We start from the raw sequence: 26,968 nt of genomic DNA, 5'->3' as shown, positions 1-26,968 counted from the left end.
GTAAAAGGCAACGCATATATGTTTTGTTCGTTCTTTAGATGCGTTTCTTACAAACCAAAACATTACAATCGGCTGTTCTCTGGAAACTAAGGCCCCGTTTATATTGAGAAAAGTTGTCCCGTGTAGAAGGGTCACTCGCCTACCCGAGCTACCCTGGGCGAGCCAACTTATCCTACATTTCCTTACAAAACTTGGCGAACAGTTTACATGAGAAACAAAAAGTTGGCTCGGCTGGAAGGGTGACCCGCCTAGCCGGGTAGGGCCACCCTCCTAGCCTGGCCAACTTTTCTCCATATAAACACTTTGGCTCGCCTAGCCGGGTCAACTCCGTCAAGGCGAGACAATCAGAGCATGCGCGAGTTTTGTTGGCTCGGGCAAAGGGGTCAACATTTTTCCCATATAAACGTTCGCTGAAATTGACTCGGCTGAGAGGGTGACCCTCTTTCCCGGGACAACTTTTCTCCATATAAACGGGGCCTAAAATTGGAAAGGGAAGGAGAATTTGACCTTATCAGTCGCAGAGCGCACAGCAAAATTGAGACATAAATGTATTAACTGAGTTGGTTTCAATTTTCTTAGTTTGGAGTTAGGAAACATGTTTACCTGACGACTAATGCAGAATACTGTAGAGTAAAATTAGTATTTTGTGGATAAAGTAGAGAATTTGATATTTGGTGGTTCCTAAAAGGGCCGTTGTGAGAGATCGTTTTGTAATTGCTCTCTTTTACTTCGGTAACCCATTCAGGTACAGAAGTTTGTTTATTTATTTAGCTTTGTCCAAGATGGACAGGGATACCGCAACAGCTAAAGCCAATTACTGCGGACCCGGGATATACGGAATATACGCACTACGTCCCCTACTCTTTGCGAACAGTGAGTGGGTTCTTTAACGTCCCACAGAGTTATTTACAAACAAAGTTTGTGAGACGGGGCCTACGGTTTATCGTCCTTATCCGAGAAGACTAGAAAGTCTAACCATTTGCAGATGTCAGAGCAAAGGCAGCACTTTCTCCTCAGTTATTTAAAGACCCTGAGTGGTGGTCCGGCCGGGGTTTGAACCCGCGACCTCCTCTTGTTAGAGCCCGGGGTTAGAGCACTTCTATTAAAATATGAAATACAAGGGTTGCCTAGGGTATACAGGTGTGTACCAGGGTATAAAAGAGTATACAAGAGTATACAGGGGTATACAAGGGTTTACAAGGATATACAGGAGTATAGCAGGGTATACAAGCGTATACGAGGGTATACTGGAGTAAACAAGGGTATACGGGGGTATACAAGGGTATACAGGGGTATACCAGGGTATACAGGGGTATACAAGGGTATACAGGGGTATACAAGGGTATGCAGGAGTATACAGGGGTATACAAGGGTATCGTATAGAGAGGTATACAAGAGTAAGGGTATATATGGTAGACTTATTTAAAATCTAAATACACTATAATAGGGGATACATGAATTACCTACGTCTTGGCGCTGACCAAAAGACACGTGGGCTTTGGGAACGAGATTGGAAGATTGGAAGGAAATTGCGGTTGTAATAAAGCAATATGGCTATAGGCGGCTGTCGAGAATAGTATGTGTGGTTCGTGCTATTATAAGATATGTGTCTGGTGACCTGAAACAGAGGGTCTTTCTTGATTTTTCTCGTTTCTCTGATTCTCGTTTTTCTTCTCTGTGGCTGCTTGATGGTTTCTGTGCCTTGGAGAATGGACTTCCCCAGGTTACTATCTAGTTATATGTGCTTGTTTTTTCGTTTGTCAGGGGCACCCAACGACAGTTTTCTCTCAGATCCTTCGAAACGCTATTTTAGCCTATCTGGAGTGCCTTTAAAGCTCTGAAGGTTCATTTTAGGTCGCGCTATAATATTTTTATATATCTGTTCGGTCATTCTAGGGCAACCTTAGTCTGTTCGAAATTAGTAGGGCATCTTTGTTCATTTCCCGAAATCGTTAGGCCATATTTCCTTTCCCAAAATCCTAGCTGACCTTTTTTCGGCACCCGAAACGACATTTTTATCAATCCGAAAACACTAGGCCTTAAATTTCCCATATCACGAAACTGTTTGAGGTGAAAATTCCCTTCAGAAAATTGCAGGGGATTTAAGGGCCTTCCGAACAGATAATTTACCGATATTATGGTTTTTTAGGGCGGTTTGGGCCTGGCCGTGGCCTGTGCTCCCGGGGTCCTCTCCGCCTGTTTGTAAATATACCTTAGTTAGTTAGATAGTTTATAGAGTTCTGTAGTTGTTTAGGTAGTTAGGTTTGTTGCTTTTTCTTCTTTCTTTGCGTTTAGACTTTGTATTTTTTGTTTTTCCTTTGGAGATTCTCTTATCAATAAAGGATGTTTTTTCACAAAAAAAAAAAAAAAAGGTGTGGTTCGTGCTTCTCTCCAACGAAGAATACATGTTTGACATGCGGGAATTTTTTTTGTATAAGATGCTCTGTGTTTGAAGAAGACGAGAATACACCGGGTATCAATCGACGGCACGATCGGCGTCGAGGGACACGTGCTATGGCATTTTTTTGTGATAGCAAAAGCATAACAAGAGAACAAACATGCAGAAGCCGTCTTCTTCTTGCTAGCAGATAATGCACTGCCATCTGCATTACTTTTAAGTCGCCGTTTCCTGTTAGCGCGAATGGTGTTCGGAGAGGGATAAGCGCCGCAAACGCAAAATGTCCCTCTTATCTTTGTTCCCGGGGTAGTCAATCGATAATATCGATAATCGATAGCATTCGATAACAATCGATAAAAATCGATTAATTTTTTCGAAATTTGATAAAAATCGATAAAAGATTTCGTTGTGAGTAATCGATAATTATCGATTTTTGAGTCAGGGCTATCGATTTTATCAAAACTGAATTATCGTTCCAATTTTCGAAACGGCAACACCAAAAGATATTAAAGAACTCGCAGAGACAATTATAACAACTTCCCTGTTCGTTAAACGATATAAATTGCTTCATCTTTTCTACAACCGTGGGAGATCTGGGTACGAGATTACGTGTGTTGTATTTGAAATCCGATATAGTTCCTTGGTTGATTATTCCACTGTTTTATTTATTTGCTGACGTAACACAATCGCACGCTCGTTGTAAAGATATGAACAAATCACCTAGACCGCCTCGGGCTCGTAATCTAAATTCTTCTTGTTCCCCATATTTCTTAGGTGAAAACGTGGTTTCAAAACCAACGGAACAAAGAAAGAGAAAAAATTAGACGACAACCTTGAAGCCGAGAACCCGGAAAACTAAGGAAAACTAAGTTACGTTTGTAATCGAACAATAAAATCAGGAAGAAAATCACAATGCAGTCTCTTTAGTCTCTTGTACAGTGTTTGTCAACGAATCATTTCATTGCTGCCTTTGAAATCTATATTTAAAGAGTCACAATCAAACGCTCCGTCAATGGAAACAGGATAATTTTTATCGATTCAATAACGATCGATGAATCCGATACAATCGATAACATTAACACTTCGTCGGCGTGTGAGTATCGAATTTTATCGATTGACCGATAAAATCGATATCGTTTAAATTCAATTTATCGATAGATATCGATTTATCGAATGATTTTCCGGTATCAACTTTTATCGATTGACTACCCCGGGCTTTGTTTCCGGTCGTACCTCGAAGTCTGGGAGTGAAGCTGTCACTCGCACTATATAAATGCGACGTTTAAATCAAATGCCGAACTTTTTAAATTCAAGTCGACTTAAATTAGTATTAGATTCGGCGCATGTAAAATGCGGCGTTTTAAAAACATAGTACCTAAATCGATAATTTATTTTCTTTTGTGGACTTCCTGTGGTCACTCACGGAAGACACACAGAATGGCTGGTTATTACACGGAATGCCCGCAGGGCATGACGTGTCTAGGTTTCGGTCGGGTATCTTTTTTTTCATCGGTGTCGCAAATGTGCACATTAATTTATGCATTAAACTCTGTCCTCCCCTAGTAAGGATATTTTGTTCTGATTGTCTTCAACAGAAGCGGCCCAATCAAAATCTATTTTTAGGCACATATCACGAGAGAGGGGACCCACTCATCACTTCTGTGTGACGTCAAATTATCATTTGATTTATTCATTAAAACTAGATTAAATTCTTCCCTCTCCCGGAAGGGATCTATTGTTTTGATTGTCTTGAACAAAAGCGGTCCAATCAAACTCCATTATCTGCGCGTATATCACGAGGGAGGGGACCCACTCATCTCTACTTGTGTGACGTCAAAGCAAATCATCATTTGGAAAAGTTGTTTCCGTTTAATGGCGGCCACATGTCTGAATTTAAGACTCCGGATCTGCCGTTTTCAGAGAGAAAACCAACCTTTTTCAAGCAGTAAATCGAAATAATAACTTCTAGGTAGTACTCGACAGTTGAAACGGCGGAAATTGGGAGAGTTCACAGCAAAGAAAATCCGCTTTAAAAAACAGATCGAATGATCAACGCGAAGGATTAGAGCTAGAGGAGGCCAGACCAGTTCAGCGGGGTCATGACGTTATTGCATAGTTATTTCTGGTATGATTCCTAGTAACACAACGATAAGTATCACGCAATATATCTGAATAAAACCATTCAGACAATTATTTCAATGGCCAAGGGAGGATATTTTTTAAATATCTACGAAACATACAATGGGGAATAATTGGGGCTACATTAAGCATTCCGTGTAATGCCATTAGAGGGGCATCTTGTTTTATATAAGAGATGACGTCGGAGTTGACGTTGGAGAAAAGATACATGTACGTCACAACCAAATCGCGGGCTCGAAGATTTTCGTTCCAAGTGCTCGAAGGTTGATCGCCGACTTGCGGCTATATTACAGCGCCGAGGTCATACCTACTGGTTTGAAAAACGATCTTTTGTACTTTTGTTTCGTGGAATTGTTTTCTTAGAGGTAGGAGTCTTTTCTTTAATTTATTTTAGAGTGCAGTAACGTACAGAAGTCGCTTTAATTTGGGAAATGTTGCAGGGACAACATGCTAAATTAAGAAACTTACCTAAGCTTAAATCACTTTGTTGTAGCTGATCAATCAATATGTGTTTAGTTACTTATTTCAGTCTGATTCAGTTTTCAAATTTACAGATAGGATAAACATTTTAGCGTAATTTTACTGGATACCTGACTTTGAGAACGTTGTCTGCGTTTTCGTTCTGCCAACCTCGGGATCAGTCCATCCCAATTTATGTGTTATATTTTGTTATGATAATACAGAGGATATCAAGCTGAATTAATTATAGATAGTCAATAATTTAAGGTGCTCGACTTGCAATTGCAAGGCCGACAACGTCAAGTTACTCAAAATTGGAATGTGTCTTGCAACAGTACATCAGCTACACTGTAGGATTAGGAGCCCACACACTAAGCAGGGACACTAAAGACAGTTCATTATTTATGGGAATGACCAGGGCCCAGTTGCTCGAAGCACGGTTAGTGCTAACCCGGGTTAAATACCATAACAACCTATAGGTTTTAATACCTCTTAACCAATGGTTAGAGCTAACCATGCTTCGAGCAACTCAGCCCAGGTCGGTAAATCAGAAATAATTTTTGTTTTTGTCCTAACACCTAAAATGTTGAAATTATGCCAGAGGCCGTTTTGAAGGGTTTTCGCTAACTCGCTGAAAACGCTTCAAAACAGCCTCAAACACCGGGAAACAGCAAAGAGTGCAACACGGATACAAGGCAAGGCAGTTTTATTCACAGGACATTAAATTTTAGGTATTTAAATTAAACCCGTAAAATTCCCATACAAACCTTTGTAAATCGAATCTTTGTTACACAACACCGCTCGAAGGCAAGAGTCACGTTCGCGTACATGTCACTTATTCCTCTTATTTCGCGCTTGGGCTGCCTGTGCTGTGTACCGAAGCTTGTCTTCGTCTGAGCTCCTAACCAAGCAGCTATGACGTAAAGTTGGAATCGTTTACAAAGATTCCCTCCGTATGAACCTTTTGCCAGGTTGAGAAAATGCTATTTTCCAAATACATATAATGGAGATTTGTTCTCCAATGTTTTTGATTGATTTCTCTCATTATATTGGTCAACGCAGGCGATTTTTTCCGCCCGGCGCCTTCACATTTCCCATCTCTTCTTTTCATGTTCCATTGGAGATGCGATCCTTACTGTTTTTAACCAAATATGATAAAATAATACCATAGGATGAGCAAAAGCATACTCAGAAACAGGTTTCCAGTAAAAGATTGAAAATCCAATAAAACGCTGGGAAGATTGAAGCGGATTTCTAGATGTATTCGACGCGTACTTTTGATTTCGGATTGAGGTGGACGTTTTTCAAACTTGACAAAACTAGTGTCCAGGTCAGCGCGGTCACAAAGGTGACTGTGTCCCTTTAATAGAGGGTGTCTGCTTAATAGAGGTTTGTAAAAAATTGCGCAATGTTTGTTAACGATTAACATTCAACGGCTACTCTGTGCTGTGATAAAGTTCCACTTCGTTAAGGAAGCTATCCAGAGTTCAGGTTCAATACCTTTCATTACCAATTTTAATTAGTGTTTTAAATCCAAAAACAAAACAGCAAAACAGTAATGATAATACGCGCGGTACACGGGCTCTTTCAGTGTTTGTACAAATTAGTTATTTCTTAAAGTAATGTTGGTGGCTATGTTGGTGTCCACCAACATGGCGTCCCATACCAAACTCTGTAATTTTCCGTGGTACATTTTCTCGAATAACTCGATTATGAGATATCGCACAGCCTCGTGGCTTTCACACGTTGTTTATGTATCACTCTTCTACAACATATTAATTTCTTGACTTTATCCATTAAATGGTTGAGGATTTCATTTTTTTTACTTGCGTGACGATGTGTGAGATGAAAACCACCCATTGATTTGTCTTTATTAACCGACTACTGTATTTTCAAGGACGTAATCCAATACTATACTATTGTCAATTCAGTCCAGCGTCCGCTTAATAGAGGTTTATATCAAATATAGAAATTAGCCAAATACAATTTATTTTAGTGTCCGCGTCCGCTTAATAGAGGTGTCCGCTGAATAGAGGTTCGTGATAAAGGGAAATATAAGACGTTAATTTCGGGACCCGGCTTAGTGTCCGCTTAATAGAGGGTGTCCGCTTAATTGGGGGTCTGCTTAATAGAGGTTTCACATTTTATTCAGAAAGAATGTGTGATATTTTATCATTGTGTTCATAGACCCCAAGTTTGAGAACCCGAAATGCTGGTCATATAGAGTGCCACAGGCAGTAGGTGCAAGCTTCTAGGGGGGTCTGGGGGCATGCCCCCCCCCAGAAATTTTTGATAATTAGGGTCTCTAAAATGGCCATTTTGTGCAATTCGTGTAGTTTTCAACATGTTTTATGAGCCATTTATTTGTTATGTGTAGGAATCACGGCATGAAAATTAAGATTCTTTTAGGAATTGGCTAATTTTATCAAAAATTCAGAGCTTGAACACAAATGCGGGTTTTTACTCAGTCGCGGCGGGTCAGCAGGTTTAAACGTTCAAATGCGGGCCAGACCCGCATGGCTTGAGGTCTATGTGTGTTACTAGAAATTATACCGGAAATTACTTTCTGATAACATCATGACCCCACTGGGCGCTGGGCAACTGACAGATAAGGGGATCTGACTCACATTTACTATTGAAAAATAATCAATGTAGAAATGGTTTCTGTCTCCAAATTTTCCAAATCAAAGGTGAAAACGTAAGGATCAAAGCATCTGTATAAAGCACCTGGTATTCTTCTTAGCAAATGCTTTAGATGTTTTAGGCATCAGTTCGACAAAGTCTGCAGCGTCACGTACCAGTAATCACTGTACTGTGACCTCTGGTCAGGTTTCCTTCGCATTGAATTATCTGATCTGTTTGTCAAAGCGTAATTTCATTGATTAGATCCATGAAGCTGGTGGCATTTCCAAAAACCAAGTCCCAAAAACATGTCAGCCCTGTAAAGCTTCATGAATTCACAAGTAACACTTGGAACACACTTTCTTCAGTGTTACTTCTAAAGAATGGGAACCATTAATATTGCACTAAGAGAGATTTGAACCCAGTAAAGGCATTTTCATAGTTTCCTGGATTGTTTGCAAATTGTTTTGATTATGTAGTCTTACAACTACATTGTAGCTTGGGGTGAAGTATGCGAAGAAGTCTACTGTTTTCTTAGAAGGACAATTTTTCCAGAGCCCAGTAATGTTTGGTTCCCAAAAAATTCAAAGTTGTTTCAGGAAATAATTTTTTATGTCCCGGTCATTTTTTACCTAATCCAATCATCTTCCCTAGGTTAACTAACTGGGGACAAACTAGTGAAAGTGACATTTTAAAAATGCACCGGTAACCAGGTTGATTCATGATAACAAATAAATTGTTACTTTGGCTACTGTGGTCATCCTGGTGAGAGGATTCTTGCAAATATTAATATCCCATAACTCTAAAAGGCGTCTGTTACACCAATTTGCACTTGTGTGTAAGATCCCCAAGATCCAAACCCTAAGGAGGAAGAATTTCAAAATAAATAAATAAAACAAACCTTTACTGAACTATGTTTGGAAAGAAATTAGGGAAATACGTGCCACACCAAGTTTGGGTCGCAAACTTTCTCCATCAAAATTAATTTTGTTTGTTTCATTAATAAAATAATGTGCATTTACTTGTAATGCGACTTCTTGCAACAAGGTTATGATCAGATGCCAATAATAAAGGTGTTGAAAAGGTAAATACAAAGTAAATGAGAAAGCTGTTTTTGACCAAATTAATATAAATTATTGTAAGAGTACTTTAGCTAGAAAAGCGATAAATATGGACAGAAATTGGCAAATAGAGAAACACAGAGGAAAACATGTTGATGTAAAGAAACAGGTTTATTCCATAAAATGTGTGTACTAAATTTTCTAAATAAAAAAATAAATAATTTTATGATAAATACTATGATGTTTACCATGAAAATTGTTGCTTAGCTACAGGAAAAAATGGATCTGAAAAAGGACACTTTTGGGAAAAAAAAGTCCATTTTCTGCCACATCCCATAATCCAGCAAGTTAGAAAGTGAATATACCAACTGAAGGCTATGTGTTTTATAAAGGATAAGAAAGAAATGCAACATATTAAAAACCACAAAGTCAGTGTCCCTGAGGCAAGGTGTCTATAACGGTTACAGAAGGTGAATTGCAGATTGGAAAGGCTTTCGCAGAATTTTTCTCCCGTGCAAAATATATACCACACTGCACTTTGATCTCCAGTAGAAACTGACCTGCTCTGGAAGCCTAATACTGCTCCGTAAAAACTAAAATCTTACTTTAAGACGTTTTTTACACTTAATTCTGGTGCTGTGGTAAGACAGCGCGTAAATCTCATTTGAAGACGATTCATCTTAGGATAAGACGACTTTCTTCTTATTTATACAATGATGGCGTCTTAGATTAAGATGATTTTTTCTTAGATTCAAATTGCTGTCAGTGGTAAGTCATATTTTCATCTTAACTCAAGATTTGAACAATCTTATTCTAGATGCTTTAGAATCTCAACTGATTTAAGTTTCGAAGCAAGGTATAAATCTAACTGCAACGGTCACTACATTAAAAACTGACAGAGAGCGTTTAATACCATTAAGCTTGAACATGATATATGGAGCAACGAAAACACAACGAATTTCAATCCATAGTACTTTATTACACCAAATCTAATTTAAATGAGACAACTTATCGAAATTAGCTTACCTTAAATTCACCGGAAAACAGAGGCCGGGCCGCGGCCAATAACTACTGTTTTGTTGGTCTTAAAGTCCTTTAAATCATAGAGACCTCTAATAGCAGGGAATGCAGATTGTCACTACACTCATTCCTCTGATCGGTGATGCAGTAGAATTGTTGGACTCATCTTTGGTTTTCAATAAAAAGTGACAGTAATTTCTTCATTTCCATTTTCAATCTTCTGTCTTGCGCATGCTGTCAAATTCGTGTAAGTTACCACGGTTACCGGGGCTTTAGGAAGTTGCTGAAGCGAAGTTCTTGTAAATTCTGCACTTTCCGCTGCTTGATCATGAGGAGTATATTAAATCAGCTTGTTCTAAACAAGGTGAGAGTTTGTGTTGGATCAAAGCTCCAGACTCCGTGTCTGCAGAGTTTGGATCAAAATCAACCAATCAGAAAAGGAGTCCTATTTCCTATGAGGTCTGCAGTTTTTTAAATGAACCAATCAGGAAGGGCTTTCCAAAAATTGGATCCTTTTGTGTTGTAGCCTGCGTAGCAAGCGTTTGAATCGTGCTGTTTCCGAGTAAGGATTGCGCGAAAAATGGCGTTTTTTATTTCTTCCAAGTTAGCCTTTTTTTATTTATTTATTTTTTTTACCGAGAACTAAAATGGTGAGAGTAGAGATCGGCGTATTAAATGGCTGATATCTGGCATGTCAGATATCAGCGATTAAATTCACCAAGTGTGCCCGTTCCCGCGATTTTTTTACGCTCATCCCTGCGAATTGCCAGTAAAGTCAATCAGTCAGGTTGGGCGGTTTTATCACATGAACAACGCCACGATCGGCGAAAAAAAATCACCAGGTGTGTCCGCATCAATCGGTGGCCTGGCGATCAAATTCGCTGCGATCATCGTATAAAATACCAGGTGTGTCGCCAGCTTAAGGCGTATTGCATCTTACGTAGGATGGCAGTATCTTATAGCCTGCTTCGGCGTCTTAAAATTTCCACAAGACCAAAAAACGTCTTAAAATAAGGACCCCATCGACTCAGATTAATATAATTAAGACTGGTCTTTCTTAAAGTAAGATGCCTCAATGTTGATTAAGATAAGCGCTTCTCAAATGAAGACGATTTAAAGACAATATTTAAGATGATCTTTTATCTTATATACTAACTGAGACTCCGATAGTCTTCATTTAAGATCTCCTGTGTTAAAATAAGATGATCACTGTCTCAATTTAATGTGGTGGTGGTCTTGCATAAGATGGGAAACGTAAGGTTAAATCTTAGCTTAAGATTTTAGTTTTTACGGAGTGATTTCAGCTCCCCGAAAAGCACAGATCTCATGGCAGACACAGACGGCTTGCTCCTACTGAAGTTGCTAAAGGACACTGGTCACCTCTTTGGATTAGAACTGAAGTAATGAATGCACAGTTTGATTAGGTTCTGCTTTGTGCTTGTGGTTTAGTGACCTGGCCATTAAACTTCCAGTGTAAACAGAAGTGAGCCTATTTTGGCAAGAACAAAATCTAACTGCCCTCTTTTAAAGTCAATCAAGCAAGAAGATGTTCTCCTTGAAACACAAGGATGCTTTTTGTAAAAATGCAAGAAACAAAAGAAAAAATGAAAAGCGCAAAAAAACCTGATCAAAATAACACAATTTTTATCCAAGTAGACATTTTTTAAATTTTATGTGAAATGCAAAACATACACTTATTGGCTTACAGTTTTTTGGAAAAGCTTATGAGATACTATGATAAAGAACTTATTGAAGAAAGGACAAGTTACACCAGCCTGTACTATGCATTTTGCTTCATTTTCTGTTTTGGGTCATGTGACTATGGGTGTGACCCAGTGACATCTTGAGCTGAACAGCACTTATCTATGTCTTACACTAACTGGTTTGATATAATGAAATAATTATGTGCTTAGTTAAATAGCAAACAGATTTCCCCAGCAATGGCCTCAAAAGATAGGTACAGTAAATGGACCTTTACACCTGTAAGTCACTGGTTTAGACTTGAGAGTTTCAGTAGTATAATTATGTAGTTTTATTGCAAAATGAAGAAGTCCATACATTGTTTTGCTGGTGATATTAACTGACATTACAATGAACTAAGCAGAAGTCATGGTTAAGGTAAAAGAACTTATTATAAGAACTTCAAAAATAATGTGATTGTGTTGTTCAGGACTCTTGGCCATGTCTGATGAAGATCGCATGAGGTCTGAGATTGCAAGAATGCAGATGAGAGGCGATGAGCTGACTGATCAGGTAACTAGATACTGTACTGATGCAACTGTTAGTGACTAGACTGTAATTTCAATTTTATTGTGTGTTTTAGTTTTATAGTGTTATTCATGCTAATAATAATACAGTACAGTTGAACCTCCCGTAAGCAACCACCCATAATGTCAAGGATATGTGGCCGCTTACGGGAGGTGGTCGCTTACCAGAGGTCAGACCACAGGAGGTGTAATCTTTGGGTAATTTACATATGGTAATTGCGGAGACCTAACCCTTTTGCCAGTGCGTATCGAAGCCCATAGTAATAACTTTTCTTAGCCACAATTATATTAAGACTGGTCCAAAATTATTCTAGGCAAAAAAGCTAAGGGTCTATGGTGATTATTGTTTGCATCTCACAAATTACTTAATACAGCAATTGAGACAATTTGTGAAAGAAACATGACTCTTTTATTACTCCAGGTGGCACTGTCTAAATTTTTCAGGAAATGGAACATAAGCAAAAAGTTAACAACTCTGTTATAAAACCTGTGATGTACATGGTTACAAGTATTAAAAACACCAGCAGGCCTGTAGGTTTCAAAACAATCCCACACTTGTGCGTTGGTAAGGTTGGAGCTGATGATAAACTGCTGCAGCACTTTATTCTCTCAGAGGCCGCGCGTGTCAGTTTAGTAATAAAGCTTATAACGTGCACTGACATTAAGTATTACATCATTACACACTGCACGACAGCTCAACACGCTTGACTCTCCTACAAGGGATTCAATCTGACTAAAGTTTATTTCAGTGTACAGTATAGTGCATGTGTATTTTACCAATTGTTTCAATGCTAAGCTACATTGGGAGACACTTCCGGTAGCTCCGACTGTGAGATTTATGGTGTGAGCTGTAATGATGTGGCCAATATCTTACAGCGACACTTTTTTCGAGAGATACAACAGATTGTGTGTCAAGTGACGTGGTTGCCTACGGGAGGTTAAAAACAATTGACAATTTAAACAATCATCTCTAAAAGTGGTTGCTTATGAGAGGTGGTCACAAAGGGAGGTTCGCCTGTAATTATATTTTAGTCAGGAGGCTCCTCTCACTGTGGTGGTTTTCGAAGGTCCTGAACTAAGTAATTTATAATTTTAAAATCGTGAAATATCATTAAACTACTTGACACATTAATAAAGAGTCTTAAAAATCCAAAAGTCTAAAAGTTCAAAGTTCAATAAAATAGAATAGAATAATGCCCAAGATTAAAAATGCATCTTTGTTTTAAAATAAATATTGTCAATGAATGATTTTCCAGTAATCAGAGACCCATGTATGCGCAAAGGATTTTGGGATCGCCAGGGGGCAAACATTGCTAGTCGCTAGAAAGAAATGTATGGCGTTAAGTTGTTTCTTTGTCAAAAGCAGTGGTTTTTAACAAAGAGTAACGCATTTTTGCCGTGATTTTGTGAGAAGCGGAGGTGACTAATGTTTGTGCGTGGAAATTGTTAGTTTTTGTGTGGTTGATGCGATAAAATCTATCGATAAACACTCTTGCGTAAGGTTGATTGTGAAATCTACTGAATCTACATCAAGTTATTGTATTGAAAAAGTACAAACTTAGGCAGCTTAGGTGTAAATTTCAGGGGATTGACTCAATGAAGCCTTTTAAGTTGTAATTATGTGTGTCGATAATTGTCTAATCATTCTGTGGCGTAATCAAAACACAGGAGAAAAATAATAACTAATAAAAGCTCCCACTACACAAACCTCACTAGAGAGCAGATCGGCGAAGCGATATTAACAAAAACACAAACGGACTAAAGAGGACCTCAATTTAACGCATTGCATAGCTTTCAAACAAGCTACAATGATAAAGAAAGGATCAAAAGACAGATAGCCGTGATAAGAAACACGACATCTAGCGACAAAAGCAAATAGCCGGGCTCAGCAACACAAAAGCCGCAAGATACATGTACACCGTTCAAATCCTATCCTTACAGTGATAAAAAGAGAGGCTATACTGTCACCGGATGCACTGAAATGGGCCATACCAAACCTGAACCAAATGCCACAAAGTACATAAGAAACAACAAGAGTTCTAATAAACGATACGCATAACCCAGAAATGACCTTTGAGATCAAAATACAAAACATGCGACAGTGACCATCACGCAAATCCTCCAAACCATAAATAGCATTTAATAAGAAGAAAATCAAGCTCTTAAAGAAAATTTACGGGGGACACCGCTCTTTTCATAAATAAGAGGGTGTTCTCAAAAAGATATACCCGTGAGGGCAAAACTAAAACACGCACGTGAGCGCGAAGGCTTGTCAACCCTATATTTATACACCTCATACAGCACAGTGATCACCGCCTGGCATAGGTTGTTAATATGGACTGTTAATATCGGCACACGTACAATTACAACTGAAAAGGCTTTATTGAGTCAATCCCCTCAAATGAATACCTACGTTTGTATTATTTCGAGACTATTGGTCACCATTACTTGATGTAGATTCAGTAGATTGCACAATCAACATTTCGCATTTATCGATAGATTTCATCCCAGTTATAACACAAAATTTTACAATTTCCACGCACCAACATTAGTCACCTCCTCTTCTCACAAAATCACGGCGAAAATGCGTTACTTTTTGCCGGAATTCACTGCTTTTGACGAAGAAACAACTTCATGCCATACATTTCTTTCTAGCGACAAGCAATGTTTGCCCCCTGGCGATCCCAGAATCCTGTGCGCATAACATAGGTATCTGATTACTGGAAAATCATTCATTGATGTGCTAGGGCCAGTATGGCCTAATCTTATTAGTAAAGTGGGAAACCTTCATTGAGGGGATACAAACCTTTGTTCCAGAAAAACATTAATCCAATGTTGTTCTCATATTTCATATCAATTTCTCTTCCCTGCATTTGAGGTATATGAAAGTGTCAAATTTCACTTCTGGTTGCTGGGTACTGAATACCATGCAAGTGGGGAAATGGGGGTGGGGTGGGGGAGGGTCCTATGTGAAATTCCCTACGTCATTAGGGGGTATTTTCTGGAACCACACATCACTGTTATACTACAGACTTCTGACAGGACGATCTATTGAAATTTGTGGGAAGGGCATACATGAAGCAGTCATGTTCTCCAGGTTTTGTTTCTCTGTGCGTATATTGTAGTCAGCAATGGGCAGACTAAAGGAAAGTGGTGTACCACATTGTGCCTGTTGCAATTCGTCTTCGATCTGTGAAGTTGAAGGTTGATTGAGCCAGGATCGCTTGTAAACTTCTGTCTACAAGAGTTTTCTTTTTCTTATTGCAAAATTTACTTTTTCCCTTCTTTTGGGGTCCTGGCTTAGCTCTCGTTGCGAACATTTCATGATGACTCTGTACCTTACTGTACACTGTATCTCAACAAGTATTTTTGACAAGCATGACACTCAAACGTCAACAAAAAATGCTAGTAAGGTACAAAAATTCCAGATGAGCCAATTTGCCACCAAAATGTTGGTGGGGAGTTCACGCCTTTTAGAAATTCTGACGCTTCAGTAGTCAATTATAATAACTTCTATTTAAAAAAGTTATTTTCAATTCCTCTATATATCACCTGGATTTTAAGATTTCATTCTTTCTGTTTTTGGAAATTGTTAAATTAACAATGAAAATGAAATAAAGTTGAACTTGGCAGAGAAAGTACTGTACGGTATTTTATTTCCCATACAAAGTTTTATAATGCGTTCAAATTCTCAGCGGCTGCCCGTAACCCAATACCCCTTGCACTCAAAGGTCATCGTCTCACTAGTTATTAATTATCACACGCTCTCTGGTGACGCCGCGAACTTGGCAGTTTTATTCGTTTTATTGAATGAAAGTTAAATTTAGCGGTTTTTTTAAATTTCATAATTGACAGTATTTTATTTCCTATACAAAGTCTTATAATGCGTTTAAATTCTCAATGGCTGCTTGCACTCAAAGGTCATCATGCCCACTAGTAATTAATTATTACACGCTCTCTAGTGACGCGAACTTGGGCGGCCTGTGATTAGACTGTACAGTTTATGGTTCATGTATCTCATGTTTGCAGATGGTATAAATGATGGCATAGTAGTCAAGACATCAGCTGCATCTGTTATTTAAGTTTGGCCTGTTGCTTTAGTTACTAACAAACATTCTTGTAATCATTCAATTTCTTTGTTTACCTAGCTGTAATGATTCGTTTCTTTCATAGTCTCTGGAAAGTACAAGGCGTATGTTACGATTGGCTGAGGAGGTAAGAATACTCACTAGTACAGGAAAACCTTAAGTTTGGCATTAAGGGAAAAAGTAATTGGGATCAAACTCAAGTTCTTTACTTTGAAAGAGTAATAACCAAATGAAAGCTCCTGAGTAGAGCTCCGGTAATTTTTTCATCAATTGTCCATCAAAATGTGAGATATTGCTTGGCAGGAGTTGTTTTTACAGTGGAGTAAAATATAATGATATATTTTTTTAAAATAATAACTTTATAAAACACAGACATAATACAAGATACAAATACATACAAAATCAAGCTTAAAACAAAGAATCACTGAACACTGTAACTTACAATAGTAAAGACAACAAAGACAAACAATAGAGACGAGAAAATAAAAAGACTAAGGACAGAGAGGATTATTAGGCTGAGATAGATTACACAAATATTAATTTACATTGACTTCTCAGCTTTCAATAATTAAATTTGCCTTTTTAAGTCAGTTATGAAAAAGAAAGGGTAGGTTTGACATCTTTGATTTTGGAAGTATATAGGAACTTTTTAGCAAAAAAGACAAGAAGCTCTAGTTGACCAAGAAGGTTTGGCTAACTAGTAAAAGGAGAATTGTCGTGGTTTTGAAAGAGAAATTGGTCATTTGGGTAATTTTATATCTGTTGCGTTGGGAGGGAAGAAGGAGAGCTTGCACCGATGTCTCAGGAATTTGAATATCTGCAAAGAAAAAGTCGATGCAAAATGCTGATTGGTGGATATTGAATTTGGTGCTTATGTCATTACTCTTCACGTGCATCGTATTGACAATACAAAATGGTGGAAAGCAAAATTTCCATTTGTGAAGCTTGCGAGAATTTCTTGAAATAACTTACAGGTTTTCTGTGGAATTCAGACCCGGACAACGTCAAGCTGCCAATGCTTTACTTCAAGGTTGTGATGTTCCTGCAGTTTTACCTACAGGATTTGGCACAAATTTGATATTTCAACCTTTTGCTGTCACCGCGCGCAGCAATTCAAAGGAATCAACATCAAACAACGTTGGTTGTTTGCCCATTACTTCCGCCATTATACAACAATCCAAAGTGCAAAATTGAGATCCTACCGATTTCCTTGCTATAACTTAAGAAACTATTGCCCTTACGATATACCAAACGCACCAATGGGGCAAAGAACTTGTTTATTCTCGCAATGGCCTGCCAAACAAATCGATTTTAGAATCAATTTTTTAGAAACGTGATTAAGATATTATTAAATTGATTATTATTAACTAGATTCCTTTTAGACATAGTTAGCATTTGTATGATACATTATTTTAATCATTATTGTAAAATTTTTATTGCAAATATTAGTATGTAATCATTACGTAATTCAGCCTATGGGCTGCGATGTAATTACACGGAATGCCCGCAGGGCAGGCCGTGTCTAAGTTTGGGTCGGGAATTCTTTTTTTTCTTCTTTTGTTTGGCTCAACCGGAAAAAAAATGGACATATTTCAGCTTATGCCACAAATTAAAGCTTTCAGAATATATTGCCTCAATTCTGAGTCCTTTCAGTATGGCGTTAGCAAAACCTACCAGTTTTTTAGGGCAATGCTTTTTAGAAGCATTCTTTTTCGTCTGGCTTGCTTGCAAATGTCACACAGGTCGACTGTTCCAATAAAACCATAATTATTATTATATTAATATTATTGTCAATAATGAGAATTGCGTCCTCGTTCTCGGAGATCTGGCTGCAAAATTGAGATCATACCGATTTCCGTGCACTGCTTCTTTTTTCCCTGGCTGGACTGTGTCCACTTTTCCACATTTTTTTCTGTCCAGTACATTTTTGGCGTTGACACTGAAGTCAGCAAGGTTCGCTTGACTCTTGGGACAACATTTGCAACCTCAACCTTTTGGTCAATCAGCTTTTAGTGCACATGCTCACAATGAAGTTAAACCCTTCACTAATTTTTCTGCTTTTTGTGGCACACGGTAGGCATACTTGATCACAGAAACTAGAGTTTTTGTCAGCAAGGATTCCCATCTTTCGAAATGTATCTCATAACATTGTACCTTTCACGCATTTGTTTACGCTTGCTTGTTTCCGGTTTGTGCCGATTGGCCAAATTCTGACAGCTAGGACAGCAATTAAGGAGCTGCAGGGAGTATTGGAGATTCAAATTCCTGAGACAGCGTTGCAAGCTCTTGCTCCTTCTCCCCTTCCTGCCCCTCCTCTTCCTTGAGAGCTTGCTCGCAGGCTAGCAAGTTTTCTGATGATGGAATTGTGCTTGATAAGGTCAAAGGCTTCACGAAGATCGAGGAAAGCACAGACACTTTTTCTTTATTGTCTAAGGCCATTTTCCATGAATTGATGGCCTTAAGCAGAGCAGCGGTTGAAGAATTATTCTTCTTATTTATACATGTAATAAGCAAACTGGTGTTGGCTAATTGCAATGAGGCCGATGTCAGATTCAAAATCTTGAAGATCTACATCGAGCAAAGAATCATACACTTCCGATACACAGGGCAATACCAAAATCAGCTTGTACTTGTCACAATCCAACTTGAATCCCCATTATACCATGGAGAAACCTTAGCTGTTTTCCATGCTATTGGGCAATCTAATTGCCAGGATACCATCAGCACCGATTGCATTTGAAGCAGAGCTGTTTCTACTGAAGCCACATACAGAGTGGAAGGTTTAAGACCATATCTGTTCACAGCAAATGTGTTTGATAGTCCAGCAGAGTAAACAGGAGGTCGACGTTGGAGGCTGCAGACATAAATAATTAAATTGTTTAAGGAATTCACGATATCTTGCTGATCGCTGACTAAGGATCTGTCCACAATCAGCTTACCAATATTTCCAGAATTGGCTTTATCAGAGGACAGTACCAGACGCATAACATTCAAAAATGCCTTGTGATCAGAACAATGCAACTTCAATTTATCATGAAAGTAATCTTTCTCAGCTTTTCTGATTAAACTAGTCAATTTGTTAGGTTTCATTCATTGAGGTTGCATTCATTCCAGTCAGAGGAGAGGTCAGAACCGTACATTGTAGTACATGTATTGCTTTTCTTGTGGGCTTGATCTCAAGATCTCATTAGTGTTAATACAGATCAATCCAGCCAATAGTAAGTCTTCAGATGTGTTTGCTTTTTATTCAGGTGAAAATGCTCATCAATCAAACTTTTTATTAAAAACTACCAGTACGGGTCCTATACATGTAAATATACATGCATATGTAGGTTGTTGGGTTAACAGGGATTTTCAGATCCATTTCCTACTAAGGCAATAGAAGGTATAAATAATTCAAGAATGATGTATGTTTAGTTAGTGCTGTAGATGATAAAAGAGTTTGCTGTAATGAGGAGGAAGGGTACTCCATCATATTCTACATCTGGCAATTTTAGAGCCAAGAGGTGGGGATCAAAACATTGGTGGCACTGGATGAACAAGGAGAACAGCTTGACAGAGTAGAGGAAAACTTGGATCAGATCAATGTTGACATGAAGGAGGCAGAAAAAAACCTGACAGGGCTTGAAAAGTGTTGTGGACTGTGTGTCTGTCCATGGAGAAGGTAAAACACACTTTCCAGATTTAGTGAAATCAAGGGGTTTTTGAATTTTGTCTTGCAAGAGTGGAATAACTCTTGAGTTCTTGGACTGTGTGTCTGTCCATGGAGAAGGTAAAAAACACTTTCCAGGTTTTGTGAAATCAAGGGGTTTTTTAATTTTGGTTTGCAAGTGTGGAATACATGTTACTCTTGAGTTCTTAATCATCATATCTCTGAATTTTAAAGATAAGAAAAATTGCCACACTGAGAACATGACTCTACTTGAACTGTATCTTAAATTTTAGGCCATTTTTGCTCCAGTTTGCCGCAGTAGTGGCCAACAGATCCCTAATTTTTTTGTATTTGAGTCATACTAATACTAATAATGATAATGATAATGATAATGATAATGATAATGATAATGATAATGATAATGATAATGATAATGATAATGATAATGATAATGATAATAATAATAATAAATAATTATACCGAGGAAATTCAACCCAGGTATCATTTTTAAAGGTGCCTACCGGTAGCAATGTTGATGATATAGCTACAATCATTATGGTAAAATAATAAATGAAATACCAGTACAATGTCATCATTTTCGAGAAAAAGGTCATTGCAAAAGCGCACTTGGTAATCCCTTTCTGAATGAATACACATACATGTAGAAGTGGAACATGTTTCAAGGGAAAATTTGTGGAATTTGACTTAAGTATGGGACTGTGTTTTAAGGAATATATTAATAATATAGGTTGCATGCATAAAATGAAGTACGCCTGAGCGAGCATAAAAGACCACCTAAATTATAATATAGCTAGTACATGTAAATTGTGTGCTTCATATTCCCATTGTGCACACTGATAACACCAGCAAACAAATGGGTCTGCCAAATCTGCGAGCCAGCTAGCCACGTGCGAGCCATGCGAGTCACGTGAGTCATGCAAGTCATGCGAGCCACAGTACAAATGTTAAGAATTTTTATTTGTTACTCGGGCCGTAAGGCGGACCGAGTTAAGGTTTCGGTAGCATTATCAAATTCTTTTTCCTTTTTGGGGTCGCGATGGGCCGAGAGATAAGACTTCGGGCCACGAGTTATTGTTCTCGGTCTCGGCTGGTTTTGGTACTCGGCTGGTACGACTTACGTTTTCTGTCGTGTTATCAAATTCTCGGTCGCATTCTTTGTTTTCGGGCCGTGAGGAGTGTTTACAATATGCGAGCCAGATGTGCGCGCGAGACATGAATAAAACATGCGAGGCACGAACAACCCCAACATAAACTGCTAACCGTTAAGCCAACCGGGAAGCTATTTAAGCTAACCTAAGTGCTATTTAGGCTAACCTGAGTGCCTCAAGGTTAGTTTTGTTCAACTGAAAATTTGGCAACTGAATCAGTCTATGACCTCGTGGGCCAAGATACATGAAGATAAATAAAGATGTCTCATGTTTACTATAGAAAAACAATCAATGTAGAAACGGTTTCTGTCTTCAAATGAAAGGTGAATAACAAATGCTTTCCCCTGAATTTCATTTAAAAATATAAACAGCGAAACATTGAAAAACGTACAAGGATATAAACGTACGCGTGATGCGTAACGTTACTCTAGATCCCGGGGGGAGGGTACTCAACAGATGCTTGGGTAGGGAGGTGCGGCCCGGGCGTTCAAACCCTGACCCCGTTTAAGACACAATTCTCCGATTTCCCTATCCCGTTTAAGACAGAATTCAAAATTTTCAGGCCCTTTCTAAGACATTTAATTCAAAATCACACCCTGTTTAAGACTAGAATGAAATAAGAATACACTAGTTTCTTAATGCATTGGCAATCACAATCTGTTTAAGACATTAGGTCATGTAGGGATGCCCTGTTTAAGACATGAAGTGATGAAATAGATACCCCGTTCAAGACAAAACACCCTGAAAACCATACCCTATCGGGCCGCACATCCCCGTTAAGGTCACATAAAAGAGTACCTCCCCCGGGTCTAGATCATACCGAAAATTGCGATCCGTCATTGACCCGGCGTCACATACAAATGGTTTCTGTCTCTAAACGAAAGGTGAAAACATAAGGATTAAGGCCCGGGGATTATAAAAAGCATTCGTATGACAAATGTCGTTTTTCCCCTGTATTTCAGAGAGCACTCAAGAAAGTAGAGTTGCTACCGGCTAAGCCTTGTGCTTTCCAAACGTCCTGTGTGCTTCATATCTTCATGAATGCACGCTAACGCATGAACAGCAGTAACTATTAAATGCTATGTAGGACAGTTGACCTCAGCCCTTTAAAAATACAAGTTGCCCACATATTGCGAGATAGTAAAGCCTTAACTTAGTATCACTCCATGTAGAGTGTTTTTTTCTTGTTGGTTAAATTGAAAATTATGAATCATTCCTGTAGGCTATTTTAGGTCATGTTCAATTGACTGTATTCCAGAATAAGAATAAGCGGAATAGCTGTTAGATTTCTTTTTTAGGTAGGTTTGGGAAGACATTTCTGCAAACTTTTGCTGATATACATGATTATTTTAAGAGCAATTTTGTATTTCAGAGATTCCAAAAACCTCATATGAGGGATTTCTTGTCATTATTGTATGTATTCCTATTCCGGAATAGGGTCAATCGAATGCACACTTAATTAGCAAATAATTGATTGTATGATCATTTTTCGTATAGCATAGGGTTGTTTTCCTTCTCCTCTCTACAATTACAGCTAATCATGTTACAGAGAATTTGGTACCCGAATACCAGTGAGACCAGTTTTGCCTGAACAAAATAATATCTTTGATGACTGGGTGCTGGGGGGATGGGGGTAGATGGTTGCTGAAGCTTACTGCTGTAGCTTACTCTCCTCCCCTTCCCACCCCCACCCAACCTGTACACTTATGGACAGGCGTGATATCAGGGTCCTTTCAGATACCTGGCACTTTGCCTGAAGAAAGGAGGGAGGCATTAAAGTGCTACTATGACGAAATTCGCGTCTTTCTAATCTGAGCCATTTTAAAACATAAACAAGTAGTCTGTACGTGGAGAAGAATGCTGTTTATTATTTTCATATATCTCTTTTTGTTCCGGAGATATTGAAGTTTTTAAAATATGCAAATTAGCCAAGTGATGACGTCATAAACTCAACCGAATTTTTATCAAATATTATGAAAAAAGATGTCTCAGCCAATTTGTATCAGAAATGCTTGATTCTTTGCAGTTACATTGTTCCAGGTGTGCTTCATAATATGAGCTTATCAGTTTTCTTACCATGGCAACATACTGGGTTCCAGTCTTCCCTGATACTTAAGGCTTTGCTAGCCACCTTTGGCGTTCTATTTTTGATATTTGCCAATGTTGCCTCATCTGCATGATCCAGCAAGCGTATAAATATCTCCGGAACCAATGCAGATATTTAGAAACGGTAAACAGCGTTTTTAATCTTTCCTAGAATTCTATGTGATAAACTTTAAAATCCGAGAGGTAAAAATTTGATCATAGTAGTACTTTAAAGTGGTGTTAATTGGTTGAACAAGTTTGTATTCAAATTTAATGGTTCTCGGTGAAAGTTGATTTATTTAGGATATCTTGGTTTGGTCGGCTGTAAATTCAAAAGCCTTTTTTGCACACTTGATGAGGATCAGATAGTTGGGACCGGATTAACAGAGATGTGCAGTACATGGAAATTTAACACTGTCTCAACACTGTTGTTGATGGTTTGATATTCATTTTCAGTCATAAGCTTGATGAAGTATTTATCCATGAACTTAAATTTCAGGCGAAAAAATTTTGAAAAAACTGAAAACTACAAGAAAGCATTTAAAAGTAATGATGATGGAGTTGTTGCCACTCAGCCTGGTGAGTAATCATGCATACAGGTATTGTTGTTGTTTTTTTAATTTTCAGGAATGCTTTTATGTCTTTACTCATGATACTGTATCTTAAGTAATTTTGTGGTAGATTGTAAGGAACCAGGATTATTTCCAAATAACCCTGGACTACAACTTGTCCTTTCAATTGAATGGTTGGTGGAAAAGTGTATTACTAATTATTTGGTCTCAAAATTACTATTTTTGTGAGTGGGGGTGGGGGTAACTTGGCATACAGACAGTTGGTTTCTATGGAAGAAGTGTTGTTCTTTGTTTATTTTTTTACCTTTTAACTGGACACCCATACTGTAAGTTACATACGTCACAGCTAGAATGCATGTGTGAGCTGAATGAATGCATTTTACAGTTGCATGGGTTGCTTGTGCTACACACTGGAAGTAAAAATGCCCCTCCTAAGATAACCTCAACTGGAAACAAAACCTGCAGGAAACATTTTTGCATGCATACTAAAAGCTATCAAGTACTACATATCGCCATAAAGAGTAAACACACTGTTCAATTCGTGGAATGGTGCCCTACAGGATTCAAAGTTGGTATCAAGTGTATGCATCCCAGTAGACCGCGGCAACCCCGCATTTTTTTTGGCCGTCCGCTGCAGTTCAAATTTGATCACGGGATCACTATTTTTGCCATCCGTGAGTGCTACAGAGTGTACCTTGTGATCATGTTTTAGTGTACCACGCAATCAGCTTTTGAAAAAAGCGGCGCAGAAAATGATAGTCTTCCAAGGGCAGAAGCTCGCGCGCCAAATTGCTCTCACGACAAGAGCTAAAAATACCTACTTTGACCTGCCGCCAGCGAAAAATTATTTAAATTAAAACTTTCCCGTCTGTAGAAAACGTTACAGCCACAGATAAAAAAAATGCATATACCGGAAGGTCGTGTACTGTATTAATTCTGAAAACCTTATAATGGAAGTATGAATGAAACCTTTTTACTAGTTGTTTTGCCATCAAAATACGAGGATACCTATCTTTCGAGTCAGGAACCGAGTTGGGAACCGAGTTAGGAACCGAGTTGGGAACCGAGTTAGGAACTGAGTTAGGAACCGAGTTAGGAACCGAGTTGGGAACCGAGTTAGGAACCCATATATCAATAATAGATATATATGTACCGATTGCTTTTTCTTTCATCTGGGGAGAGAAAAACTTCCTGTGTACCTGTAACAGTTGCCAGGTCGGAATCCATCAGTAGAAAGTGTCCATATTCCCACTGTATGAATATTATATCTACACCAGAACGTAAACACCATACATTTTTAGACTGTACGTGATTTTAGCTCTCCTGTAGCTCACTAAACCTTCTATTTTATGTGGTAAATTCCTTAAAGTGCCGTCTTTCACCTCAGCTGGCCGCACTTCCATGCGATTGTTTGATTTTACCAGGTTCATTCCTGAAAGTCACCGTTATGGTTCAGAAACAGCAATTTTCAGGTAGATCGAAACCGATTCATGGTGTACATTTTGGAGATAAAAATGGATTCGAGTTATTCAGTCATCGCTGACAGGACAGTATGGCGGAAGGCTGAAAACAGCATAACCAACTGTCCAGGAACGCCTCGGGCTCGTATCTCGCCTTCATATTTGTTCACTGCGATTTTCAATCTATCGAAGTCAAGCTTTTAAAGGCACACCACAGGATCTCTGTCAAGAGTTTGTAGCTGTTGCGTTTTCTTGGGGTCCAAAACACGATAAAATACAATAAATTATTCACGGCTAAAATCAAAGACCTTCGCTCCACAATATCTCGGCCAAAAATCATCCAAATCGCGTTCGAATTGCTCGTTTTGGCAATACTTCTTTTGATAGCGGCTCTTTTAAAGGTGGCGATAAGCAACTATGTATTTGACCACTTGATCTTTCATGAGCCTGTGAAAACCTGCGGTAATTGAGACCATTGCATGACTTAAATTTCTATGTCCGGGATTTGCCACGATCCAGGTTTCAAGTACATAATAGCCTTAAATCACTTAATGACTTGCTTGTTTCCTTTGAATTCAGCAAACCTTTCTTTCCGCAACAGCGTGGTGCGCGCGAAACCTAATGGGGTGCGAAAAGGAACAAATGAGAGGAGAGGGGAGCGGGAGTGGATGAAAACGCCAACAGAGGCTACACATAGGCTGGGTAGTGGTCCTTTTCTTTTCGGGGCTCACAATATCTTTTCTGCTCTTTCTCGTGCCCCTCTCGTTCACATTTGAACTTTAGTCTTAGAAAAACATGGTTTAAGTTTCGTTGTAAACTGCTTCATTGATTCATTGTTAGATCGATTAAAACAAAGTTATTACAAGAAAGTTGTTGAGCAATGAGTGGTCATCCCGACTATAACCTGGCTGACTTCAAAATTCTTGGTTCAACTTCAAATAGGGCATTCTATTTCTAACCAGGCGAAACCCCTAGTTTAGAGGTAAAGTGCTGATCGAAACTGATGCTAGGCTAATACAAAGACGATTTACTTTGAAAAACAACAACAACAACTACAAAAAACAGCCAATAATTTGTCTCAAATCAATAACCAAATCGCCCAAAGTTTGTTTAACTCGCTTGCCAACTCCTTACTCGGTTCCTAACTCGGTTCCCAACTCGGTTCCTAACTTGGTTCCCAACTCGGTTGTTAGTTTATCTCTCAAAATAAACCAGTGCCGCGAAAATGAAAATTAAGCTAGATGTGTGCAAAACATTTCTGTTTAATAATTCAAACGAGAGAGGTGTTACTTCTCTTTTTAATTATCTGACATATGTCACTAAACGAGAGATTCTAGAGGTAAACAAACAAAACAAAACAAACAATAACTGCGACAAACAATAACAAAAAACACTGTTGAGGACTCTTGAATGTTGAAGTGCTCCACGGAGGCAGATGGTAATCAAGGAAGCTATCTACAAGGGTTTACCTAAAACCAGGAATCCGGAATGCGGAATAAAAAAATTACAATTCGTCAACATGAAAATTGCAACGAAGGTTAAAGTCACTTGGGAAACAGTTTTTACAGCTTTTGAAAAATTATAATAACTGTCAGGAGCCCAGTGAAATTTTCAAAAGTTTGCCTTAGATTTCAATTGCTGAGGCAGTTGAGTCACTGGTTTGGAATATAGGTTCCCAATCTTCAAACGTACTCTTAAATACCCCCACACCTCTTTCTACTTGTCACGTTTCCTCCTGCCATAGCACGTAGAGAGGCAATGAAAGTTAAAGGTAACTAGAGAAAAGAGTCAGTGTTGCGTTTATCACTCATCAACTCTTCGCAAGACTCACTGTCTGCATAATAATATAAAAAGTCTTGAAACAAGTCGGTATGGGGGGTGGCTTCGATTTCATCTAAAAACAGCTTCGAATTGGCACCGACCCTCAGATAGACAGCGAGCAAAGTTATATATTCATTTATTAACTCATGCGTCCG

General features: G+C 38.6%; 1 protein-coding gene across 1 annotated transcript in view; it reads left to right on the top strand.

The window, feature by feature from the left end:
- Positions 1–4,762: 4,762 nt before the first annotated feature.
- LOC146481177 (synaptosomal-associated protein 25-like) overlaps positions 4,763–26,968 on the top strand; it is a 30,732-nt gene continuing 8,526 nt past the window's right edge. Inside the window, exons 1-5 of the mRNA XM_085108870.1 lie at positions 4,763–4,902; positions 11,870–11,952; positions 16,140–16,181; positions 19,552–19,718; positions 23,460–23,539. Coding sequence (XP_084964996.1) covers positions 11,881–11,952; positions 16,140–16,181; positions 19,552–19,718; positions 23,460–23,539 — 361 coding nt within the window. The 5' untranslated portion in view covers positions 4,763–4,902; positions 11,870–11,880. The remainder of the gene's footprint in view (positions 4,903–11,869; positions 11,953–16,139; positions 16,182–19,551; positions 19,719–23,459; positions 23,540–26,968) is intronic.

Source organism: Pavona decussata, unplaced genomic scaffold (assembly GCF_977016875.1).
Source record: "Pavona decussata unplaced genomic scaffold, jaPavDecu1.1 SCAFFOLD_51, whole genome shotgun sequence".
Classification (NCBI taxonomy): domain Eukaryota; kingdom Metazoa; phylum Cnidaria; class Anthozoa; order Scleractinia; family Agariciidae; genus Pavona; species Pavona decussata.
Note: the sequence above shows the minus strand (reverse complement) of the source record. Positions and strands in the feature narration are given on the sequence as shown.